General features: G+C 37.1%; 1 protein-coding gene across 1 annotated transcript in view; it reads left to right on the top strand.

Annotated features, from left to right (window-relative positions):
* The first annotated feature begins 10588 nt into the window (after nt 1-10588).
* LOC135222421 (uncharacterized) overlaps nt 10589-21324 on the top strand; it is a 117390-nt gene continuing 106654 nt past the window's right edge. Inside the window, exons 1-3 of the mRNA XM_064260506.1 lie at nt 10589-10655; nt 11032-11114; nt 13146-13241. Coding sequence (XP_064116576.1) covers nt 10589-10655; nt 11032-11114; nt 13146-13241 — 246 coding nt within the window. The remainder of the gene's footprint in view (nt 10656-11031; nt 11115-13145; nt 13242-21324) is intronic.

Here is a 21324-nt window from a genome sequence, read left to right as displayed (position 1 = left end):
GGTTCTTTGTTGGTGGCATTTCTCTTGGGAGGTTGGTCACGGTTATTTCTCCTTTCTGTTACTAGTATCAATGCTGGAATATCGACTATGTGTTCATTGATAAAAATACAGGAATGCAATGAAAAACTTTATGAAAAAAGATGGATTTTACATGAACGACAGATCCATCTAACACCAATGTCGTTTGAAACAATTCCAAAACGGGTCTGATAGGTACTGCGGGTGTGGAATCTAATCTGAGAAAGCTGAGTTAATTATATCTTAGTTTAACCAGACAACTGAGCAGATTAACAGCTCTCGTAGGGCTGGCCCAAAGGATTAGATAATCTTTACGTGGCTAGGAACTAAATGGCTACCTGGCAACAGGACCTATAGCTTATTGTGGGATCCGAACCACATTATATCGAGAAATGAGTTTCTAATCACCAGCAATAAATTACCCTGATTCAGCGTTAGTAGAGCGGGGGTTCGAACTCGAGACTACCGAATTGGTGGGCGAGTACGTAAACCACTCTTCCAACTAAGAACTAAGACAGCTAAGGCAGGTTCAGAGTTTTTTCTCGTATTTCCCTCTCTTCTCTCCCAACAGTTTGTTAAGGAGAAGAGTCATTGAAATAATGGCAATTAGCTGAGGAGACTAAAGACCGAAGAATGTAATACTCCCTCACCAACTTTTGGAAATGTGTCCTAGATAGGAAACAAATGTTCCCAATATCCATGTATGTTTCTAAATGGCGAAAAAACAGCGTGGCCGAAGCCATAAGAATTCGCTGCATGCCAATAGTTTTGCTGACTGACCGAAGTATTTCATCTGTAAGATTTGATATATGTGTTTGTCAGTAGATACGGGATAGTTTAGTAATCTTTTCAGTTAAAGCGCAGCCCTGAATGAGCAAATGACATTTTTTAGTTTTCAACGCTACCTTGACTATGTTTGCTCATGTCTATAACGGGTTAGGCTTCTGGAATCACAAAATGATTAATTCTATCAAAAATAATTCAAGTCAAGATTATTTGCAAAACTATCCGGTCGGCAAAAGTGAAGTAGATGCAAGGAAAAGCAAGAGCATAGGTTTTATAGACGACGAAAGACTGGCCCTTTGGTATCATGCCTTTCTGAAAGCATCATTCCTGGTACACCCAACGCAACAAATGAAGGTGCCAGCACATAAACTTCCTGTTTCTCTATAAATAGATGTTCGAGTCCATTGGACAAGTGAGGTCAAATCAAAAAAAGATATAAAAGGAAATGAATTTCCCCTAATTCTATGAAATCAGGCCAGAGGTCATCGATTTTCGAAGTAGGATGAGAGGGGACCACATATATAAATAGATTAGTCGTGAGACTTATTGAGGTCAGGTTGTTTTCCGAAGGAAAATGAGAGATTAAATCAGGTGTAATCATTACATGAGAATATTTCCAATAACGCTAAATCTCGGGGGAAAAAGAGCTTGCTTTTCGGACAGTGTGGAAACAAACACACAGGCTGCGAATGATTTCCATACGATTGAGAAATGAAATACGTAATAGAGAGTGATTTTAAAACCACCTAGACGACGTCTACCTTTAAAGCTAAGCAAAAAGAGAGAACACCAGGTGACTCCCGTTTCACTTCTGCAATTTCTCGCGCGCTTTTTTTCCAGTTCATCAGTAGGGGCAAATATTGATTTAGAAGCGAAGAGTCTTTTACCTCCGAGGATGGAGTTGACAGATGCTGAACTTGTTGACAAGGCGAGGAAAAAATGATAATACATAACGACTAGGAGAGAGAGAGAGAGAGAGAGAGAGAGAGAGAGAGAGAGAGAGAGAGAGAGAGAGAGATTTTTTCTTTTAGTGTCTGTCCACGCTAACAAGGACAAACATTCATCAACACCTTTAGCGAACAGTGAGAAGCATTTTTTTGAAACAATCTCTAGACAAGAGACTTCTTACAGTCATTCAGACGGAGGTTAAATTCAAACAAAACTGCGTTCCCTTTGGAATGTTTACTAGACAAAGTAATGTCTTAACGAGAGAGAGAGAGAGAGAGAGAGAGAGAGAGAGAGAGAGAGAGAGAGAGGAGAGGGAGGGGAGGGGAGGAAGTAGATAGAAGGGGAGAGGGGGAGAGAGAGAGAGGGGGGCACGTAGATTAAAATTACTTTTGTATTTTGTTTAAAATATAGGTAGGTATTTAGGGTGGAAGGGTAAAGGGACAGCAAAACAGGATAATTCCCAGTCAAAATAAACAAACAGATATAACAGGTCACCACAAAGATTATCTCCAGAATTGTAATTGGTAAAATGAAGGAATTACAGGGGAAAACTACATACCAAGCATACATCTCTTACTTGTACATTTTGATTGTGACACAACTTGAGTAATACAAATAGTGAGTTGCAGCAAAATGAATTATGCAGTTCAAATAATCCTCGACAAACCTCAGTAAAGTTAGAAAATGACAATAATCTGACCAACAGAAAGATTTTAAAATTATCTAAAATATCTTCTAGATGAATTACGTGCATTCCATTATAACTCTTACCCTGATGGTTGGATTTCACGCAGACCGTAACTCCTCCCCACGTAAACCAGACGACGTTATTCTTATAACCAGTATGTGGTTGTCCTTAAGTGAAAGATGGTAAAATAACTGTGCTGCACTTGCTGCTGTTACATGGCTGTTCTGCGGTTGTTACTGTTACATGGACGAACTTAAAAAGATGGTTAATTCAGAGCGTGGATATTGCCTTTGGAATAAAGCAATAGAGTACTAAGGCAAGTAACGCCTCTGTGGCTCTACTTGAAAAAACAGGAAGAAAGAAAGATAAAAGTCTTCATCCTCAATGTCATGAAAAAATCCTCCATTAAGCTTTGATAGATGGGAAAGGGTGTCATCGAGATAGGCGTCGTAAAAGATAAGGGATCATCTTGACAGTAATTCTACTCTCGCCTAAGAACGACCGAAGCGGTGACCAAAATTTGAAGATTTACTCTTTAGGTAATGCATTTAGCACAGCATAAACTTACCATGATATGAGGAATGCTAGAGGGGCCTGTTATGATAAACGTGATTCGATTCAAATCCGTCTAGGAGAAAAACGAAAGGCAGGCAACTTCAAGTATAGAAATAATTATAAACAATGACGTACTGAGGTCCTACGCAGACATGCGAATTGTTCTGAAACATACAATAGCCCTGGTACTGAAAATCAACATCAGTCGCTCACAGGCAAAGCTGGCATCGCGATATAAGCCTCTTAAGGCTTAAGATAAGTATATCTTAGTTTAACCAGACCACTGAGCTGATAAACAGCTCTCCAAGGGCTGGCCCAAAGAATTAGATATTTTTACGTGGCAAGGAACCATTTGGTTACTTAGCAACGTACCTACAGCTTATTGTGGGATCCGAACCACATCGAAAAATAAATTTCTATCACCAGAAATAAATTCCTCTAGTCCTTGTCTTAAGGCTTAAATTCGTATACAAAACACTGACATGTGTTGGTCAATGATTTTCATTTTGAAGGGTTGCCACACGAAAACACAAGGTCATAGGAACACTTAGAAATAATTAAACACTGAATTGTGCTTATATTTGCAATAATAACTATAGTCAAGAACGACAAAATGCAAGAGCGAGCATCAGGAGACTCCTTTAAACGAGGTATTATTAAAGCGTATAAATAATGAGGTAAGAGTTTCTGAGCAAAAGACGAAAGTGGGTATGTGGAGGAAGATACTTAGGAAGCTTGTCTTATGCCAAAATCAGGTGAAAATTGAGAGTTTTCGTTCTTTTTTTATTTGTTTTATATCCCAAATGACTCTCTCTCAGAAATCATTCCAAAACTTATGAAACGATGACCGAACAATCACCGAGCCACGTTAAATGGCCTGGAGTTTACATTTTGTTCTTAAAAGCTAATTGTCTACGCAAATGAAGAAGATGGAATTTAAGTTGAAAACTAATAACTAAATAAATTATTTTCCTTAACAGATATTAAATAGTTTGGAAAGTAATTTCGAACAGCAGGTTTTTTCAAAGGGAACAACGAAGGCCTAAAAGCGTATTCCAGTTTGATCACAAAAACCAAGATTTCAGAAGAAATAAAAAAAAACATTCAAATATCTAACTGGGAACAATCTATCCACTAATGTATGAAGCACTGATAAATATCTCTTCCTTTTCTAAATTCGTTTCCACGATAGTTCACCTTACTTAATATCAGTTTATCGATGAGTCAAGGGAATTTACCCATGCTATGGCAGCACACACAGCACCACCAATGAGCGTTGTCATGGCGCTTAAAAATCTCACAAGATTTACGTTAAGCGGAAGAAAGAGAGCCTTGTGAGCATTTCAGTTATCCCATTATCTGTAGGTGTAAAATACATGGAATGCGCAATATTTACATGCTTTACAGAAAGAATGAAAATCATCTTAGGTAAAAAACAAAGGCATTCCGGGTGGTGACTGAAGTGATGACAGAACTGCATCTTGTCGTGCACAAAAGGGCTACCTGACTATGTAAAAACAAAATCGCCCCTGCGGCATTCCAAATACTAGAGAGAGAGAGAACCCTTGCAACGAATTACTGACAGATATTTGGCGAAACATTTTCTACGGAATGACAAAACGTGTGATATGAGATATAAACACTCATGACATGACAGTTTAGAATTTTTCAAACTGGAAAAAAAAAATCTCCACCATACGACATCCAGCGAAAAAACCAAACATAATAATCGCCGTTGCAGACAGGTATATAGTTTGTGGCTGCATCCCGGTAAAATATTCGACTGAAGACTGACCGAGAGGAAAGAGTCCCGCACACGAAGAAGAAAATGTTCGTCATCGATTTCTTTTTCTCTCTCTCTCCCGAGCGTATTCCCTTGTGGCAAGGTTCGCATGACTTGCATTCATCGTCACGTCATACCTGCCTGACATGTATGCGCCATTAGGTCAATCTTGAACGGTCAAGTCATCTGAAGAAGAAGCACAGCTCTGCGAGCGGATCGACCCTGATCGAGTAGTCGGGATGAGCAAGACTGAACTAAAATGGCTTAGAGAGAGAGAGAGAGAGAGAGAGAGAGAGAGAGAGAGAGAGAGAGAGAGAGATTTGATTTATATAGATTTTTGGCATTATGCCAAGCACTGGGGCAACTAAGGCCATTCAGCGCCGAAACGGAAATTGACAGTAAAAAGTTTGAAAGGTGTAAGAGGAGGAAAATCTTGCAGTTGCACAATGAAATAATTCTAAGGGAGAGGGTGGACAGTAAGATGGAAGAAGGAGAATATGAACGGAGGTACAGTACGAGGAATGAAAGTAGTTGCAGCTAGGGGCAGAAGGGACGCTGCAAAGAACCTTAAGTAATGTCTACATTGCACCGTATGAGGTGCACTGACGGCACTACCCCACTACAGAGGGAGAGAGAGAGAGAGAGAGAGAGAGAGAGAGAGAGAGAGAGAGAGGGAGAGAGAGAATTTAGTTTTTTCTTTTGAGTTGCAATCAGGATACCAATCCCTTTGCACCCGTGATCCTTCTAGGAATCCAATCCAATCCAGCAATACCTGACGAAGAGGTTCACTAGAAATAGAGAATGAAAACCGAACCCGCCTTGAAATAATTTCAGCTTATCGACTGTTCGTTCGAAAGGCGAGTTCAGCTTTTCAGAATGCATTCCTCCAGGCCTTTCTCGAAAACATAGGTTTGGTTTATGTCGCGGTATATTGCTAAATAATTCTAGAATGTCACGCTAGAAGACATTAGAAAAAATAAATACCATTAGACTGAAGCATAAGAAGAACGATGCACTTTCAAATAAGTGCTCCGAAATCCTAAACATTATTCTTGCAAAAGTATCTATTAGCGACAGCAGTTTTCGGTTCAAATTCAGGAGATTTTATATTAATTGAGTGTTGCATGCGTTTTAAAACATGTTACATTGAAGGCCTCCGCAATTTTTAATTCCTATGCTGCGTGGGAGGAAAGTAGCTCTTCCATGGAAAATGATTACTAAAGATACCGGTATTATGACGATATATCAACCGGTTATTTTAATCAATGGAACTAAAAATAAGTATTATAGTAAGACCAGTCAGTGAAATGACATGTGATACTTTCTTACGATGTTATGTTCTCGAAAATTCTCTCTCTCTCTCTACAGTATGCATATATATATATATATATATATATATATATATATATATGTATGTATATGTATATATATATATAGTATTATATATATGTATATATATATATATATATATATATATATATATATATATATATATATACTTATCTGTAAGCGCACACACATATGTATAGCAATGTGCGTGTGCATACATATGTATATCAACTAACCATCCTTGTATGTTATACCGGTGGATTAGTTCGTCTTCGAATCAGAATCAACTTGCACTTTGAAATTAAAATGAATATTATGATTACCTGTGTCTAAGTAAAAACACCTTTCATTTAGCCAACCATTTCCTCTGAATCCCTTTGACTAGGTTTGATTTTCCATGGCAGAGTGTTGCACCATCAATTTTTCATTAATATGTGAAAAGACTACCAACTAGATCAAAATCATACGCATAATTCTATGTAACTTCGGTTCAAGAAAACAACAGGTCTCGGTTAACAAAGCTTTCACATGCACGCATCGATTTGAGGGAATTCTCGGTAATAATAAACTCTTGGGGAAACCTCCCCGGGAAATTCCCAAAGAACGAGGGAGGGGAAAAACTGAAAGGAAAGGACAATCAAGCCGATAAAGTCTCAGGGCCACTTTTCCGGTATAATCTGTCGGAAATGGGTACCAAGACTCGTTGAAGCGCCGGCGGTTTCCAGTTGGGAACTGCAGCAACAGAGAGAGAGAGAGAGAGAGAGAGAGAGAGAGAGAGAGAGAGAGAGAGGATATCTTCACAAAATGGAAAGAATTCACAAAACTGTTCATAGACAAAGAACAAAGAACAGACTTTTTCTTTTACGACGGCTTAAGCCAAGGTCACCTGGATTTTCAAAAATCAAGATGTCAAACGCCATCAAACAACTTCTGATATAATACGAAAAAAACATGACTGCTCATGGAATGGAATATATATAATTTAGGCCAAAGGCCAAGCACTGGAACATGTGAGGTCATTCAGCGCTGAAAGGAAAAATGAGAGCAGAAAGGTTTGAAAGGTGTAACAGGAGGAAAACCTCGCAGTTGCTCTATGAAGCAATTGTTAGAAAAGGGTGGAAAGTAACAAGGAAGAAAGAGAACATGAACGGACGTACAGTAAAAGGAAAGAAAGGAGGTGCAGCTAGGGGCCGAAAGGGGGCCGATTATTTTTAGCTGTGTCCAGTAAAACGGCTCATTAAGTCCAGTAATTGAGGATTATTGGGACTCCTTTCTTCGAATGCATTTCACCATAACCATGAAAACAAAACAAGTTTTTAAAACACGCTTTTATTAAAATGCAATAATAAGTGAAAAATAAATTTTTTGAGACGCACCAGGATTTTCTTACAATTAACCATGTCTACAAAAATAAAAGCGTGACCGCCAACATGGAAGGAAATGCTACAAGAAAAGAAATAATATATATATATATATATATATATATATATATATATATATATATATATATATATATATACACACACATATATTTCTTTGTCTTTTATAGTATTTCCTTCCATGTTTGGCGGCCACGCTTTTATTTTTGTAGACATGGTTAATTGTAAGAAAATCCTGGTGCGTCTGAAAAATTTATTTTTCACTTTTTAATGCATTTAATAAAAGCTTGTTTTAAAAACCTTTTATCATTATTTTTTCTATGCTATACTTTTTAGTTTTTACAGAAATTGTAACCGATTTATGATTATCGCTGACGAAATCGATATTCAGTCCAGCTGAGGAAGGTTTGAAAAATCTGTAATTGTTTACCGAGTCAAAAGTTGTGAAAAATCCGAAGAGTTTCATACAAATCCTGAGATATGGGGAGAGGTCACTGTAGGGTCACTAGAGGTCACTGCTGACCTACTGATCATGTAAGGCTGTATTGTCACCGGGGCTGAGTAACCATGCAAAACTTCAAGGCCATCGAAAATTGAGTTACAAAAAAAAAAAAAAAAAACTATAAAAATGTTCGTTGGAAATATTTCCCTCTATGAAACAAGGATTTTTGTTTGAATTATGAAAACAATTCAGTACAAGAAACAAAATGAGGAGAATGAAAAAGACGCAATGACCTGCGGGAAACGTCACGGAATAACATTTTAAATGATCTGTACGAAATATTTTGATATTATAAGAGTATGATGAAAATTCTGTACACAAAATGTAAATACTGAGAAAATAATTTGGCTGTTGGGTGAATTGTTATAATATGTTCTCTCACACGCCCAACCCAATGCTTCTCACAAAACTTCCTAATCCTCTCCCTTACGCTGTCTGCAGGCTCCAATAAAAATTCCATACGTGCTAAGTTCTTATTTCCGCCACCGACCCTCATGCCTAAATCCCTTTGTTCTCAAAATCTCTAGTTACGCTCTGCTCGCCAGGCAGAAATGACGTCTTTTACTCTTGACTCTAATTTATTTCTGTTTAACACCCTTAATTTCATTAACATTTTTTTGTACTTGGCCAACTTACCTGCTAAGCATTTGCAGCTACAGAATGTTTTCCGAGTTGCTTTATGTCTTGCAGAAATTTGCTTCGAATAAACTTGTGCAAAACTAAGTCAGTAAAGACATACAGACAGAACAGACTGCTTCCCATCATCATATAAGTCCACTTATGAAAAATAAGATCAGGTGAGTGTACAGTTGTACCAAGTATAATGCAAAAGTTGGTTGAATTGAATTGAATTGAATATAGATTTTAGGTCAAAGGCCAAGTAGTGAAACCTATAAGGCCATTCAACGTTGAAACGGAAATTGACAGTAAAAAGTGTGAAAGGTGTAACAGGAGGAAAACTTTGCAGTTGCACTATGAAACAATTGTTAGGAGGGTGAAAATTAAGATGGAAGAAAGAGAACATGAAAGGAGGTACAGTAAAAGGAACGAAAGGAGTTGCAGCTGGAGCCGAAGGCACGCTAACGCAAAAGTTGGTGACGCAGAGAGAGAGAGAGAGAGAGAGAGACGATCGAGAGAGAGAGAGAGATGAAAGAGAGAGAGAGACGAGGCGATGGATGGAGAGGAGCGAGACACGAGAGAGAGAGAGGCAGCGGAGAGGAAGAGGAGAGTAGAGAGGAGAAGAGAGCGAGAGAGAGAGGACAGGAGAGGAGAGAAGGAGAGAGGGAGAGAGAAGAGAGGGAGAGAGAAGAGAGAGGAGAGGAGAGTGAGAGAGAGTCCGATGAGAATGAGTGGAGTGACGAGAGAAGAAAGAGAAGAGACAGAGAGAGAGAGCTGTGAGAGAGAGTTCCTGGACTAAATGAGAATGGAATCTTGTGGAAATGAGTTCGGAAAGGTCTTGATTGTTAGAAATGTATTGTTTCTATTATATATATATTATATATATATATATATATAATATATATATATATATATATATATATAAATATATATACACACATATATATATATATTACAAGTACTCTTAGGAAGAGGAAAATGGAGAGGGAAAAAATTATCACATTATGTATATGTTTTCAATAGATGATAACTGAAGCTGCTGACTCTTATTTTGAAAGGATTCCGAGTCAGACGGCTGAATATAGAACCTACGGAAGGTGCAAAAGAACTGGAATGGAGTACAGGGGTTAAAAGAACTGGATTTAGATGCGAGAGGATTAGCAAGAGCGAATAGCTTTCCAGACAGATTACATTACAGATTCACCAGGGGAGAAAGGGATAAGAATAGGCGTTACTCTCAGCATCCAGAAATTTATTCCAGCAGTAGTAAGTTTCGAGGTAAAGTTTTCTTTTTATCACTTCAAACTGTGGCAGGAAGAAAGGCTTTTTTATATATTCACATTTGACAACACATACTAGCTCCACATAAGCGAATACCAGCTCCACATGTCTACTATATGTATTCATATCTATCACACTCCCGAAGAAATAGGGCATCTTAATATATGGAAAAGTATACCAGTCAGATAAAACAGGATTGGGAAGAAAATTCCAAAGTTTAACAAGAGAGGGACTGAAACAACTGTCCTTTCTGAGGAGCCTTATCATGGAAGCTCATCCCCAGATTCACGAAATTTCCCTGTCGTCTTTTAAAGTTAAGGCGCATAGGGTGAGGGTTGTTGCAACTTCCCTTCCCTTTAAGCATAATATGCCCTTCTCCAATATTTTTCCAGCAACATTCTGGAGGTGCAGGTCCGTATTTGCTTCGCACTATCTAGGACCTTTATCCATGGCTGGCATGGTGTAGGGAGAAGAAGCGTTGGGCTCCCCTCACTCTCTTCTCTCTTTCGCCTTGAAGTGAGGTATTGTTTTTTTTTTTTTTTTTGAGAGAGAGAGAGAGAGAACCTGGAGGCGCATTTTGGCTAGAGTGTTCACTAGTTCATGTTAGTGTTTTGGTTTGTGAAGTTTTTTTTTTGCCACGGGTATACTTCCTTGACTGCAACGTTCCTACTTATGTAGGGGCGACTCTGGGCTATACAGCCATGCTCACTACAGGTCGAGTGGAGCACCGACCAGAGGCAGTACCTATCAGCAGTACTCCCTTGCCAGGTAAGGTAACAACAAGCATTTTCTTTCTATGTGCTGGCAACTGTTGTATGTCAGATTTCATTATCCAAATAATGCTTTGAGATGGAATACGAGTATGTCCATGGATCTCACCCCCTGCCAATGTGGTATCAGCTATGTAATTACTTTAGTAGTTTCTTATGCAAAAATGACGTTTTTAAAATAAAATTATGTTTTACATTTACTTACCAAGTAATTACAAGATCGGAGCCCTTCCTCCTCCCCTAGCATGGACGTAATTTCCGAAGAGGACATACAAGATAAATCCAAAGGGGTAATACGAGGTCTCTTACCTAAATCCTCAGAGGACAGTATCCAAAATATTACATGTGAAATAGTTTGAAAACCCACCTTCCAGAAGACAATATGAAGATCCAGGCGAGAGAAAGAGAGCGTTTAAGTGGTCACCGATCACACGATTTTGCTATTAACTTAATCCTAGTAAGAGGATAATAAAAGATGAAGCACCCTGAATTAGACTGCAAATTCTAAATACTTGGATCTATAAAAAATAATTCATAAGCATAACGACAAATTTTTAGAGAGATTAGCAATTCAGACCAAGTCATCTCCCGGAGAAACATGATGTAACATGGAACACAGCGCTGTTATAATCGAGATTTAATTATATTTGCCCAGCGTAGTCTAAGAACGGGATGGGAGAAGTGACCTGGAAATAGTATGAAATTTTGCATTACACTTAATACACACACATATGTATGTTTATATATATATATATATATATATATATATATATATATATATATATATATATATATATATATGTGTGTGTGTGTGTGTGTGTGTGTGTGTGTGTGCGTTAACCTAAATTATCGATTTCACTTTATTTTGGGAATAACTTGCACCTAAAAATATTATACGTATAAAGAATTCCTCTCTTCACCAAAATTCGATCCTAAGTCTTTTTTGTGCGGAGCACTTAATGAAAATGACCTATCGTACCCGGCCATGAAGGAAGTTCTTCCGTCCAGCTAAAATTTATTTTTTAACTATGAACTGTTCTCTCCTAATAGAGGTTGGATCTTTAGAAAAATACAACACAATGGATGTAACCACACTCCTGCAGTAACTGCCGAATCGTGGATGAACACTGTGTGCTAGAAGACAGAAGTGTGACACTGAGACCCTTTCCAACAGTTTTTTCTGGCCATCTGTCTAACACTTTTTATGTCCTCTACTTCTCCCTCTGCAGCTTCTTCTTCAGGCTGCATTCTTTTGTTTCTCTGAATATTTCATCTGATAACCAAAGGTTCATTTACAGTATTTTGTGTCGACTGTAAAGCTTTAATTCAAGTAACTTACATGTTGTAATCGCTTGGAATACCTCATTAAGACCCACATGAATTTTGGCACTCGCTTGTTCTAACATGGATGAAGAGGAAGCGAAGACAAATATTTAGTTTACAGATGAATTTTTTCACCATTAACAACCCTTTCATGGAAAATTGTGCACTATACATACTGTATATCTATATATATATATATATATATATATATATATATATATATATATAATATATATATACACATATACATACACACACACACACACACACACACACACATATATATAAATATATATATATATATATATATATATATATATATATATATATATATAATATATATACAGAAGATTATAGCAGTGGCTTAGTACTCTAGGTTTGCCTCTTCAGTTAGACTGAAAACTTCAAAACTGATCCCCTTTATAATATGTGAGGATGATTATATTAAACATTAGTATGTTTGTTGCACTATATATATATATATATATATATATATATATATATATATATATATATATATATATATATCACTGCCTAGGAAAATGAATGACAACCAAGTATCTTTCTCTCTCTCTCTCTCTCTCCCCCTTTCCTGTTAAAACAGTAGCTTCAGTTATATTGCCCAGCATTTTTTACATTTTATATTTCGCCACTGCTCAACCCCGCCCCCCGTCTTATTGGAGCCGAACTTAGACTTGAAGGCGTATCGGGAGTGTCTTTAATCATCCCAGCAACCTTAAAAACTATTTTGACAATTTATTTTTCACCCTTTCTCACCCCCCCATCCCCTTCCTACTGGGGTTGAACTTAGATTTAAAGGGCATCAGGAGTGTTACTATTTATCTCGGTGACCTTGAAAACTAATATCTGTCGTTTCCGGTTATTTTTACATGTCACCACCTTCTCACACACCCCCACCCCTTCCTATCAGGGCTGAACTGAGACTTAAAGGACATCGGGAGTGTCACTACTCATTTCAGCGACCATGAAAACTATGAATTAGATACTAATATCTGTCATGTTCAGTTCTTTTCATGTTTCAGCCGATCTCACTCGCTCCTTCCTATTAGGGCTGAACTTGGACTTGAAGAGCATCGGGAGTTTCATTATTTATCTCAGCGAGCTCAAAAACTTTGGATTAAACACTAATATCTCTCATTTTCAGTTATCTTTATTTTTCCCCTCTTTCTCACCCCCTTCCCACTCCCCACCCGCTTTGGTGCCAGTGACGTCTTACCCGCGCAGTATTCTTTTCCAGATGGTAAGTCCATTATGTATACCAAGTTTGGTTGAAATTATTCAATGCAATGCATTTCAAAGTGTTTGTGGCACATAACACATATGCATACATACTTCCATTTTTATATACATAGGATATAGTGCAGCATACATACTAATGTTTAATAGAATTATCTTCACATATAATAAAGGGAATCAGTTTTGAAGTTTTTGGTCTAACTGAAGAGGCAGTCCTAGAACTCTAAGCCACTGTTATTATTTTCTGTATTTTTGGTGGTGCAATTATTTGTAAACAGTATTTAATTTGTTTCTGGCTAGAGTTAGGATGGAAAATGAATACGTTAAAATCAAAACAACAATATCACACGAGACACTGATGAATATAAAGCCATCAGATAGGTATTCATGCTCGCATTATCAAATTGTAAACGAACTAGCCTCCTTCAAATTCCAAATTAAAGTTTTTTCGTAGAAAGCTATTCCTTGAGGACGACACAGGTCAGGCAGACTTTCGACTTCGATCACTGCAAAAACCATGCAAGGAAGGAAGAAGACTGTAAAGTCGGCGTGTCCGACCATGGGTATTCAGATTAGTATATAGACTCAATGAAATCCATCTTTCTCTAACATTTGGTGATGAAGCGTGTTCGTTTGGTTTCGAGAGATAAAGGAAAATTGTATAGAAAGGAAAAATTAAAACAGCAAGTTGTAATTTCTTCACCTTGATCCAGTACGTATATGAATCAAAACAACAGACATGCTCATTCTCCGTGATCAATATATTTAAGGCCTAACTAAGGACTCGTAAGATCATGAGCATCATTTGCGATGATCGAGTGATTTAAATACATCAACTAATCCACGGTGCCTAACATATCTCAATATAAGAGCTAATCGAGTCGTGAAAAAACGAAGGGTAGTTGTTAAAGGTCTCTTTACTCACGATAGTGCTTTTTCTGCTTAACTAAACCTGCCATGGTGAAGTTACAAGGCTGTCGACCTGGATAACTGATGCACCCGCTCGATGATCCAGACGTGGACAACCAAGCGTATAACATTTTACTTGAGCAGTACAAAAACAATTTTGATAATGCTTTAGTACATCTACATAGGGAGGCGGTGATGAGTTATTGTTTTTCTTTATATAAAGCCTAGAACTTTTGACCCAAACTGTAGTGAGTCAGTAAGCGGCTACATCATTTCAAGAATATTTTTCATGAAATATTCAATCCGCACATATTTTGCCATTACTTCCAAATTTACTGGATTTGTAAATCATTTTGGAAGACCATAGACATTCCTCATCTCGGCACTCAGAGAGGAAACGCAATCGTGAGTCGCCAAGGCTGGAACACTTCACCACAAGTACTTTACAGTTTAGGGGAAAAAAATGGCAAATAGACTGGGGTTGCCCGGTCGTAGACATCACATGTTTTCTGTGTGTGGCCATTTCTGAATTAGCAAAATATAATTCTTTACCACCAATGAGGAGCTAATATGGCATATGGCATTTTCCAGCATTTTCTGGTTACTACTAATACTGTTAATTACCTATATATAGATAGTAGGGTAGATTGACGTTGAGCCACGAGAGAGAGAGAGAGAGAGAGAGAGAGAGAGAGAGAGAGAGAGAGAGAGAGAGAAATGCTTCACGTTGTAGTCTTAAGGGTGGAAACTCTTAACATTTCATCTCTTAATGACTCCACTGAACAGGCCTCTTGGCGAATGCACGTGCAATAGTGCCGTTCACCGGGGTCTTAAACTGGAAGGAAAGGGTCACTCTTGTATCTCCTGCGCAAAAAATAGCCATGCACAGCCATGACTTTGAAGTAACGTTTTTGAATTTTGGGAGGGATAAAAATGAAAACAGAACGTACTAAATCGCGTCTAAATCGATGTGTTACAGGATAAAATCTAAATTATCGAGAGCGTGCATCTTCAATTACCTTCACTCGGTAAAAAGAAATAATACTGCATATTCACGTATGGCAAATCTACAAATTATCTTAGAAACACACTTCTTTTTCTGATTTTAACTTGAGGATGATTTGTTACCTAATAATACTCCTCGATAAGTTAAGAGAATCTTTAAAATAAGCCTATCCTAGAGAGAGAGAGAGAGAGAGAGAGAGAGAGAGAGAGAGAGAGAGAGAGAGAGAGAGAGAGAAACCTTCACCTCTGTGGGTAATTATGCGCTCCTATTATTCGATTAGCTGCAGTGTGTTAATGACTACCTAGTGTCACGATTACATATCATATTGTTGTTATTTATCTGCGATATTTCCTTTCCTTTTTGACTGAAGTCAGAAGGTATTTTTACCGTAATCGATATCTGCATATCTTAACAACAAAATACGCAAGACAGCGATATAACCAGGAGTTCATTTCTGGCTCGAATCCTCTGTAAGAAATTAATTAATTCCTACGTTCGTGGCCACATTATAGGCGTCTCGTGTTCGGTAACCTTGTTGCAGAAGGGGCCTTTGGAGCCTAAGACTAATGAGAAGTCAAGACCAAATCTAAGAGTTTTCTTGGCTGAGGATTTTAATGACATTGACATGTTCTGAGATTTCAAGAAATTTAATTATCTAAATCTACATTTTCGCTCTTCTCCTCTTCCAAGAAAGAAAACACTAGTCCCATCTGTTCTTTTCTTAGAAATATTCAACCGACTCAGTTGACCTTGAATACAACCCAGACGAGGCAAATGAAAAAATGGATATAATCGCGCGTTAATTTTCAAGGAAGAAAAACGAGAGCTTATATAGGACGTTCTTTTGTTTGCTTTTAGACAATGCAATATTAAGAAGACCAACTATGCAGAGGAGAGACACGCTAATTATTATTTCCATTTAATATGTATTCATTTACTTCACCAATTTCTTTTATACAAATGATAATTCACTGTTTACACTGGCTCGTTTTAATGAGCTTAGCTGCTGCAGTATAGTAAGAAGGCTGTCTGAAATCTTTATGAAGGGAGAAATCTAATAAGTCAGAGATCGGAAATTAGACGCAGATACGGAGAAAGAGCGTTGGAGCGTGACATGGTTGGCATTTACATTTGGTACAGTGACGTCTGGTAATAGTGATGAGATACTGCAAGAACTAGCGAATGTCGGAAATCGTTTGCATGTGGAGAGAGTTGAAAATAAATGTGAGCTGGAGTAGTGTTATAAGGGTCAAGGAAAACCATAAAGATCGCGCGATTAATCATTACATAAAGAATTTGGAGAGAAAAGTAGTAAAAAAACTATAACAGACTGAGAAAAGAGGAGTGTCCTAGAATAGGGAAAGCAAGGAAAATATGCAACACATCCGACAGAATGTTGAAATTCTATTGACACCAAGGTGGAAATGTGTGAGAAGATTTCTGCTTAGCCAACTTTCGTTTTTGGCAGGGAAGTGTGGATGCTGAATATGCCAATGAAAGAATTGGGTTGAGGCTGTTGGGATGCATTGTTTTGGAGTAGATATATTCCTTTAGTAATTAGGTTATCTCAACATTGTTTCGCTCCTTTTTTGAGAAGTATGTCCATTGCAATTTGATTAAAGTATTCTCATTCTTAGATAATACTATCACCGGCGCCTCTATTGGTGCTGTATTTCTCATCTTCATGTTTCCTATATTACTAGCTTTATGTTTTATATTTGGTTTATTTTCTTATTATTATCTTTTAAATTTTTTTTAAAGACCTCCTTTCGGCCCCCTATTACCACTAGACTGACTACAGTCTTTGGGATGAGATGAACTTGAGAACAGGAAATACTTCTGACTCTGACGCAAATGGAGGAGGCCGCAGCAGATTGCACTTCAAGATAACAGTTTATTCATCTATTGTTTTTCACACCTAACGTTTGCTGACTTCAAACCTACGGGACGGTTTAGTAAATATATGATTCCCCTTTTCTTTCAAAGCTTGCTCGGTAATTTGTTAAAAGAACGGGGGGGCTTGTTTTTTTGAGACTGGCCCTTTTAGACTTCTGTAAAAAAAATGAAAATAAAAATGAAGGGGAAAAATCTAGTACTGTCTCCCAGCAATTTTTCTGTCGGCCCTTGGGTCTGAAAAACCACCTAGGCTGGAGGGTTGCAAATTGGTATGTTTGATCCAACCATCAAACATACAAAATTGCAGCCCTCTAACCTTGGTAGTTGTCTTTTCTATTTTATTTAAGGTTAGAGCTAGCCATAATCGTGCCTATGGCAACGCTATCGGAAAGCTTCATGTGTCACGGCTCATACAGTATTATACACTACAGAAAACTCGATAGCGCCGAAGTTATTACTTGTTTTCTGTTTGATCCAGGATGGTGGATTAAGTGTGTATCAAGATACTGCTCAGATCTCTCCAGATTATTATTGCCGATGTGCTTGTTGTTATTATTGCCAATGTGTCTGTTGATTACCGGTACAGATCAAAGAGAGCTATATCCAATAGTTACTGGTACATACATTGCTTGGGATTACAATAAATATTTGCATAAATGATACAAAAAAGATTAAACCGATCTATAAGAGAATTGGTAATGTATAAGACTGCTACAGAACGAAAATTATGAAAATCCTTCTTGCCCATAAATAGCGGCAAACCATTTCCTTACAATATTTCTATATTTAATGTTTCTTCAGGCTATGGATTATCTAAAACACTTCTTGAAAGGTTGCTTCAGCAAATCTATAAATGAACCGATGAACATAATCTCTCGCCCACACATAATGCAATCACATAGAGAGAGAGAGAGAGAGAGAGAGAGAGAGAGAGAGAGAGAGAGAGAGAGAGGATGTATTCAATTTTTTTGCAATAAACACATCATATCTTAACGTCCTATCTACCGTCCCCCTACCCTTTAGCTTAGTATACTTCCCACTGCTCAATATATAATAATTAATTTTCAAGCAAGTTTCATTTGTAGCATATCCTCATCGAAACGCGCAAATATAAACAGCGTGGAGGCTTATAACACGCTTTATACCTACGGTACAATTGGCTATTTAACTAACATGATTATTATTTGGTCTCCACAGGCTTTTGGAAAGGGCACAGCGTTGACCATGAGAGACTGACGCATTATTTACGGAATAAACAGTCATTTGTTTTCAGCTGATTAGTGTTATAGCCAACCATAAAGGAGTAGAATGCTCCGAGGGTAGTGGGGAATACATAAAACCAATTTTTCAAATGACCTTCTTAATACACAAATCTCTCATTTGTACGCAAAATTTTTCGAATTAAAATACTTTTTCAGACATTTAAGCGTTTTTTCCCAAAATAAACAGCGAGGAATAAGTTTAGCCTCAGAAATGCTAGATCTGTGCTATTTTACTCTGAAATTTTGAAGTTTTGTGACAACATATACCTGTAGCTGCAAAAGAAAAGCGTTTCATACTGCTTTCTCTTGATTTTGAAATCATTGATAAAATTGCTATATAATCGTATGATGCTAGTGCCATTATCTATTAGTTCTGTCATGGGAATTTAATGGACCCAAAGTGGGTTTGTGAAACACGGCGATACTATTTATATTTTGATACACATCTATTCTTGCTAGCTCTGTTAAACCTTTACAAGAGGCCACGGCTCTAGCTTGCTGAACTTACTATAATACCTTAAAACCACAAAAACGTCCGCCATCTCGTTCCTTTTCGTCAATTACTGTCAACGTGACTCATATTCCCGGTAGGAAGGTAGTGCCGTCAGTAAACCTCATACGGAGCACGGCAGGCATTACTTAAGGTTCTTTGCCGCGTTCCTTCGGCCCATTTCATTCCTATTACTTTACCTCCCTTCATATTCTCTTTCTTCTATCTTACTTTCCACACACTCCTCACAATTGATTTATGGTGCAACTGCGAAGTCTTCCTCCTGATACACAGTTCAAACCTTCTTACTTGTCAATTTCCGTTACGACGCTCAATGACTTCGTAAGTCCCAGCGCTTCGCCATTGGCCTATTCTATGTTCAGTTCTGTCAACGTCACAGCAATAAGCATCATACGATCCTAGCTGGCGTTATTATCCAAGGACTTAGCATCTTCACTGTTTGTATCTCATATAAAAAAAACTAACGTACGAAAAATAAATTACTGTATAGATACAAATGAGAACTAACATTTCCAGGCTTTTCTTGAAAAATTGCAATTCGAAATATTTAACAATCATGACCAAATGAACTGTGCAGTGAAGTGGAATAACGAAAATATGGTATATTTATTTGATTTATATATATAATATATATATATATACATACACACACACACACACACACACACACACACACACACACACATATATATATATATATATATATATATATATATATATATATATATATATATATATAATGTCGAATAAAAAGGACATAGACTAAAGCAAATGAATGACCAATAGCGCTGTTTCCAAAGACCAACAACTTCCCGTCAAAAACAATTATCAAAATCTTACCGTCTGCATTTGAATAATGATAAAATTGCCAAAAAACATCGATGTCAGTTATGGTTAATACTATCCACTGTTCAATTTGCTTTGAGTGTTAAATCATACCATGGGAAATTACATAATATGGGATATGTAGCGAATATATCAGACTTTGATGATTTATTGTTTATCCCTACAAACTTCCTTGCATAATACTGATTATGACTGACAAACGGCTGGTCCTTCAAGGAAGAGGCATCACTCGGTATTCAAATAATTATAAAGAAAATAATAAGAAAATAGTGTGATTTGCCAACACACAGGACAAAGAGTGATTAAAACTTGCTCAAAATATGTGGAATTGTTTCAGGAACTAGTTACCCTAATCTCTCATCTTCATGGAAGTTTTTCATTTTAGATAGTTCTGGCCAAAGTGGCAATATTAAACAAGTCCATGGAAGAGCATTTTCATAGAAACCTCAACACCTAAATTTCCATATTGTAAAATAAAAGTTTATTTTTCACGTCTTTATAATATTATTCCTTCTTCTCTCTCTCCCTTTTTTTAACTTATACAGGCACAATAGACAAACACACACACACACACACACCACACACACACACAACACACACCACATATATATATATATATATATATATATATATATATATATATATATATATATATATATGAGAGAGAGAAGAGAGAGAGAGAGAGAGAGAGAGGAGAGAGAGATAAACAAACTCACCTACAATAGTTCATATGCATTAGCAACGTTCAGTCAATATAACACTCAACATATGAATGTGTATATCGTATGTTTTTAAAGCGAAATAGAGCAACCATAGGAAGCAGTACAAGACATTAGTCAAGAAAACAAGTTTATTTACTTACTGCAAACAAGACACGTAAAAATATCTGGTGTTACGTACCGACTAATCTATCAAGAAAACCGAGTGGGCTTTATTTTATAATTTTGCCATGCTATTTACGTTCTGTCACCCTAAGGACAGCATATCCACAAAACTTATAACTCCTGTTTCGTTATAAGATTATTTACAAACTAATTAAAACACCTGATTATCAAGGCTCTCTCAAGCATTACACAATTCTCTTGTACATAGTTCTTCCATAGAAGAGGCAACACTCTAATCAGGCTAAACAGGCAATTGTGTGAATTATCCAAATCAGCATGTTAAATAATTTCCACTTATTTTTCATTACATGAAAAACGAGCGGGTCTGTCTTGAATAAACCTAAAGTGGTACTGAAGTTATTGTTTTCGCTATTTTGAACAATAGCTGTTTCTATTAATCTCTCTCCTTAGATAATGTTACCCATCCTCTCAACTGACTAACTTTATCTGCTGCATTTTCGTATCTGAATACCACTCGTAAAACTTGAATAAGAAACAGCCTTATACACAATGGGGTAAGTGTAAAAATTTCACTCTGGGTGTAATCAATTTTATACTGTACAGCATCAGCTGTTAAAAAACCAGTATTCAATACAGCAAGCAAAAACTTTCAGCATAAGGTTAATGACGAAATAATTACTCAACAATTGTGTATTATACGTCCTCCTATAACAGCTGTAAAATTATTTAACGCAATTACTCATTTGTATTTCATGCAAATCTTTCAGTCAAACGTAAACTTACGTCTGCTATATATTTTTCGTAAACTGATT

This window comes from Macrobrachium nipponense, chromosome 3 (assembly GCF_015104395.2).
Source record: "Macrobrachium nipponense isolate FS-2020 chromosome 3, ASM1510439v2, whole genome shotgun sequence".
NCBI lineage: Eukaryota > Metazoa > Arthropoda > Malacostraca > Decapoda > Palaemonidae > Macrobrachium > Macrobrachium nipponense.
Note: the sequence above shows the minus strand (reverse complement) of the source record. Positions and strands in the feature narration are given on the sequence as shown.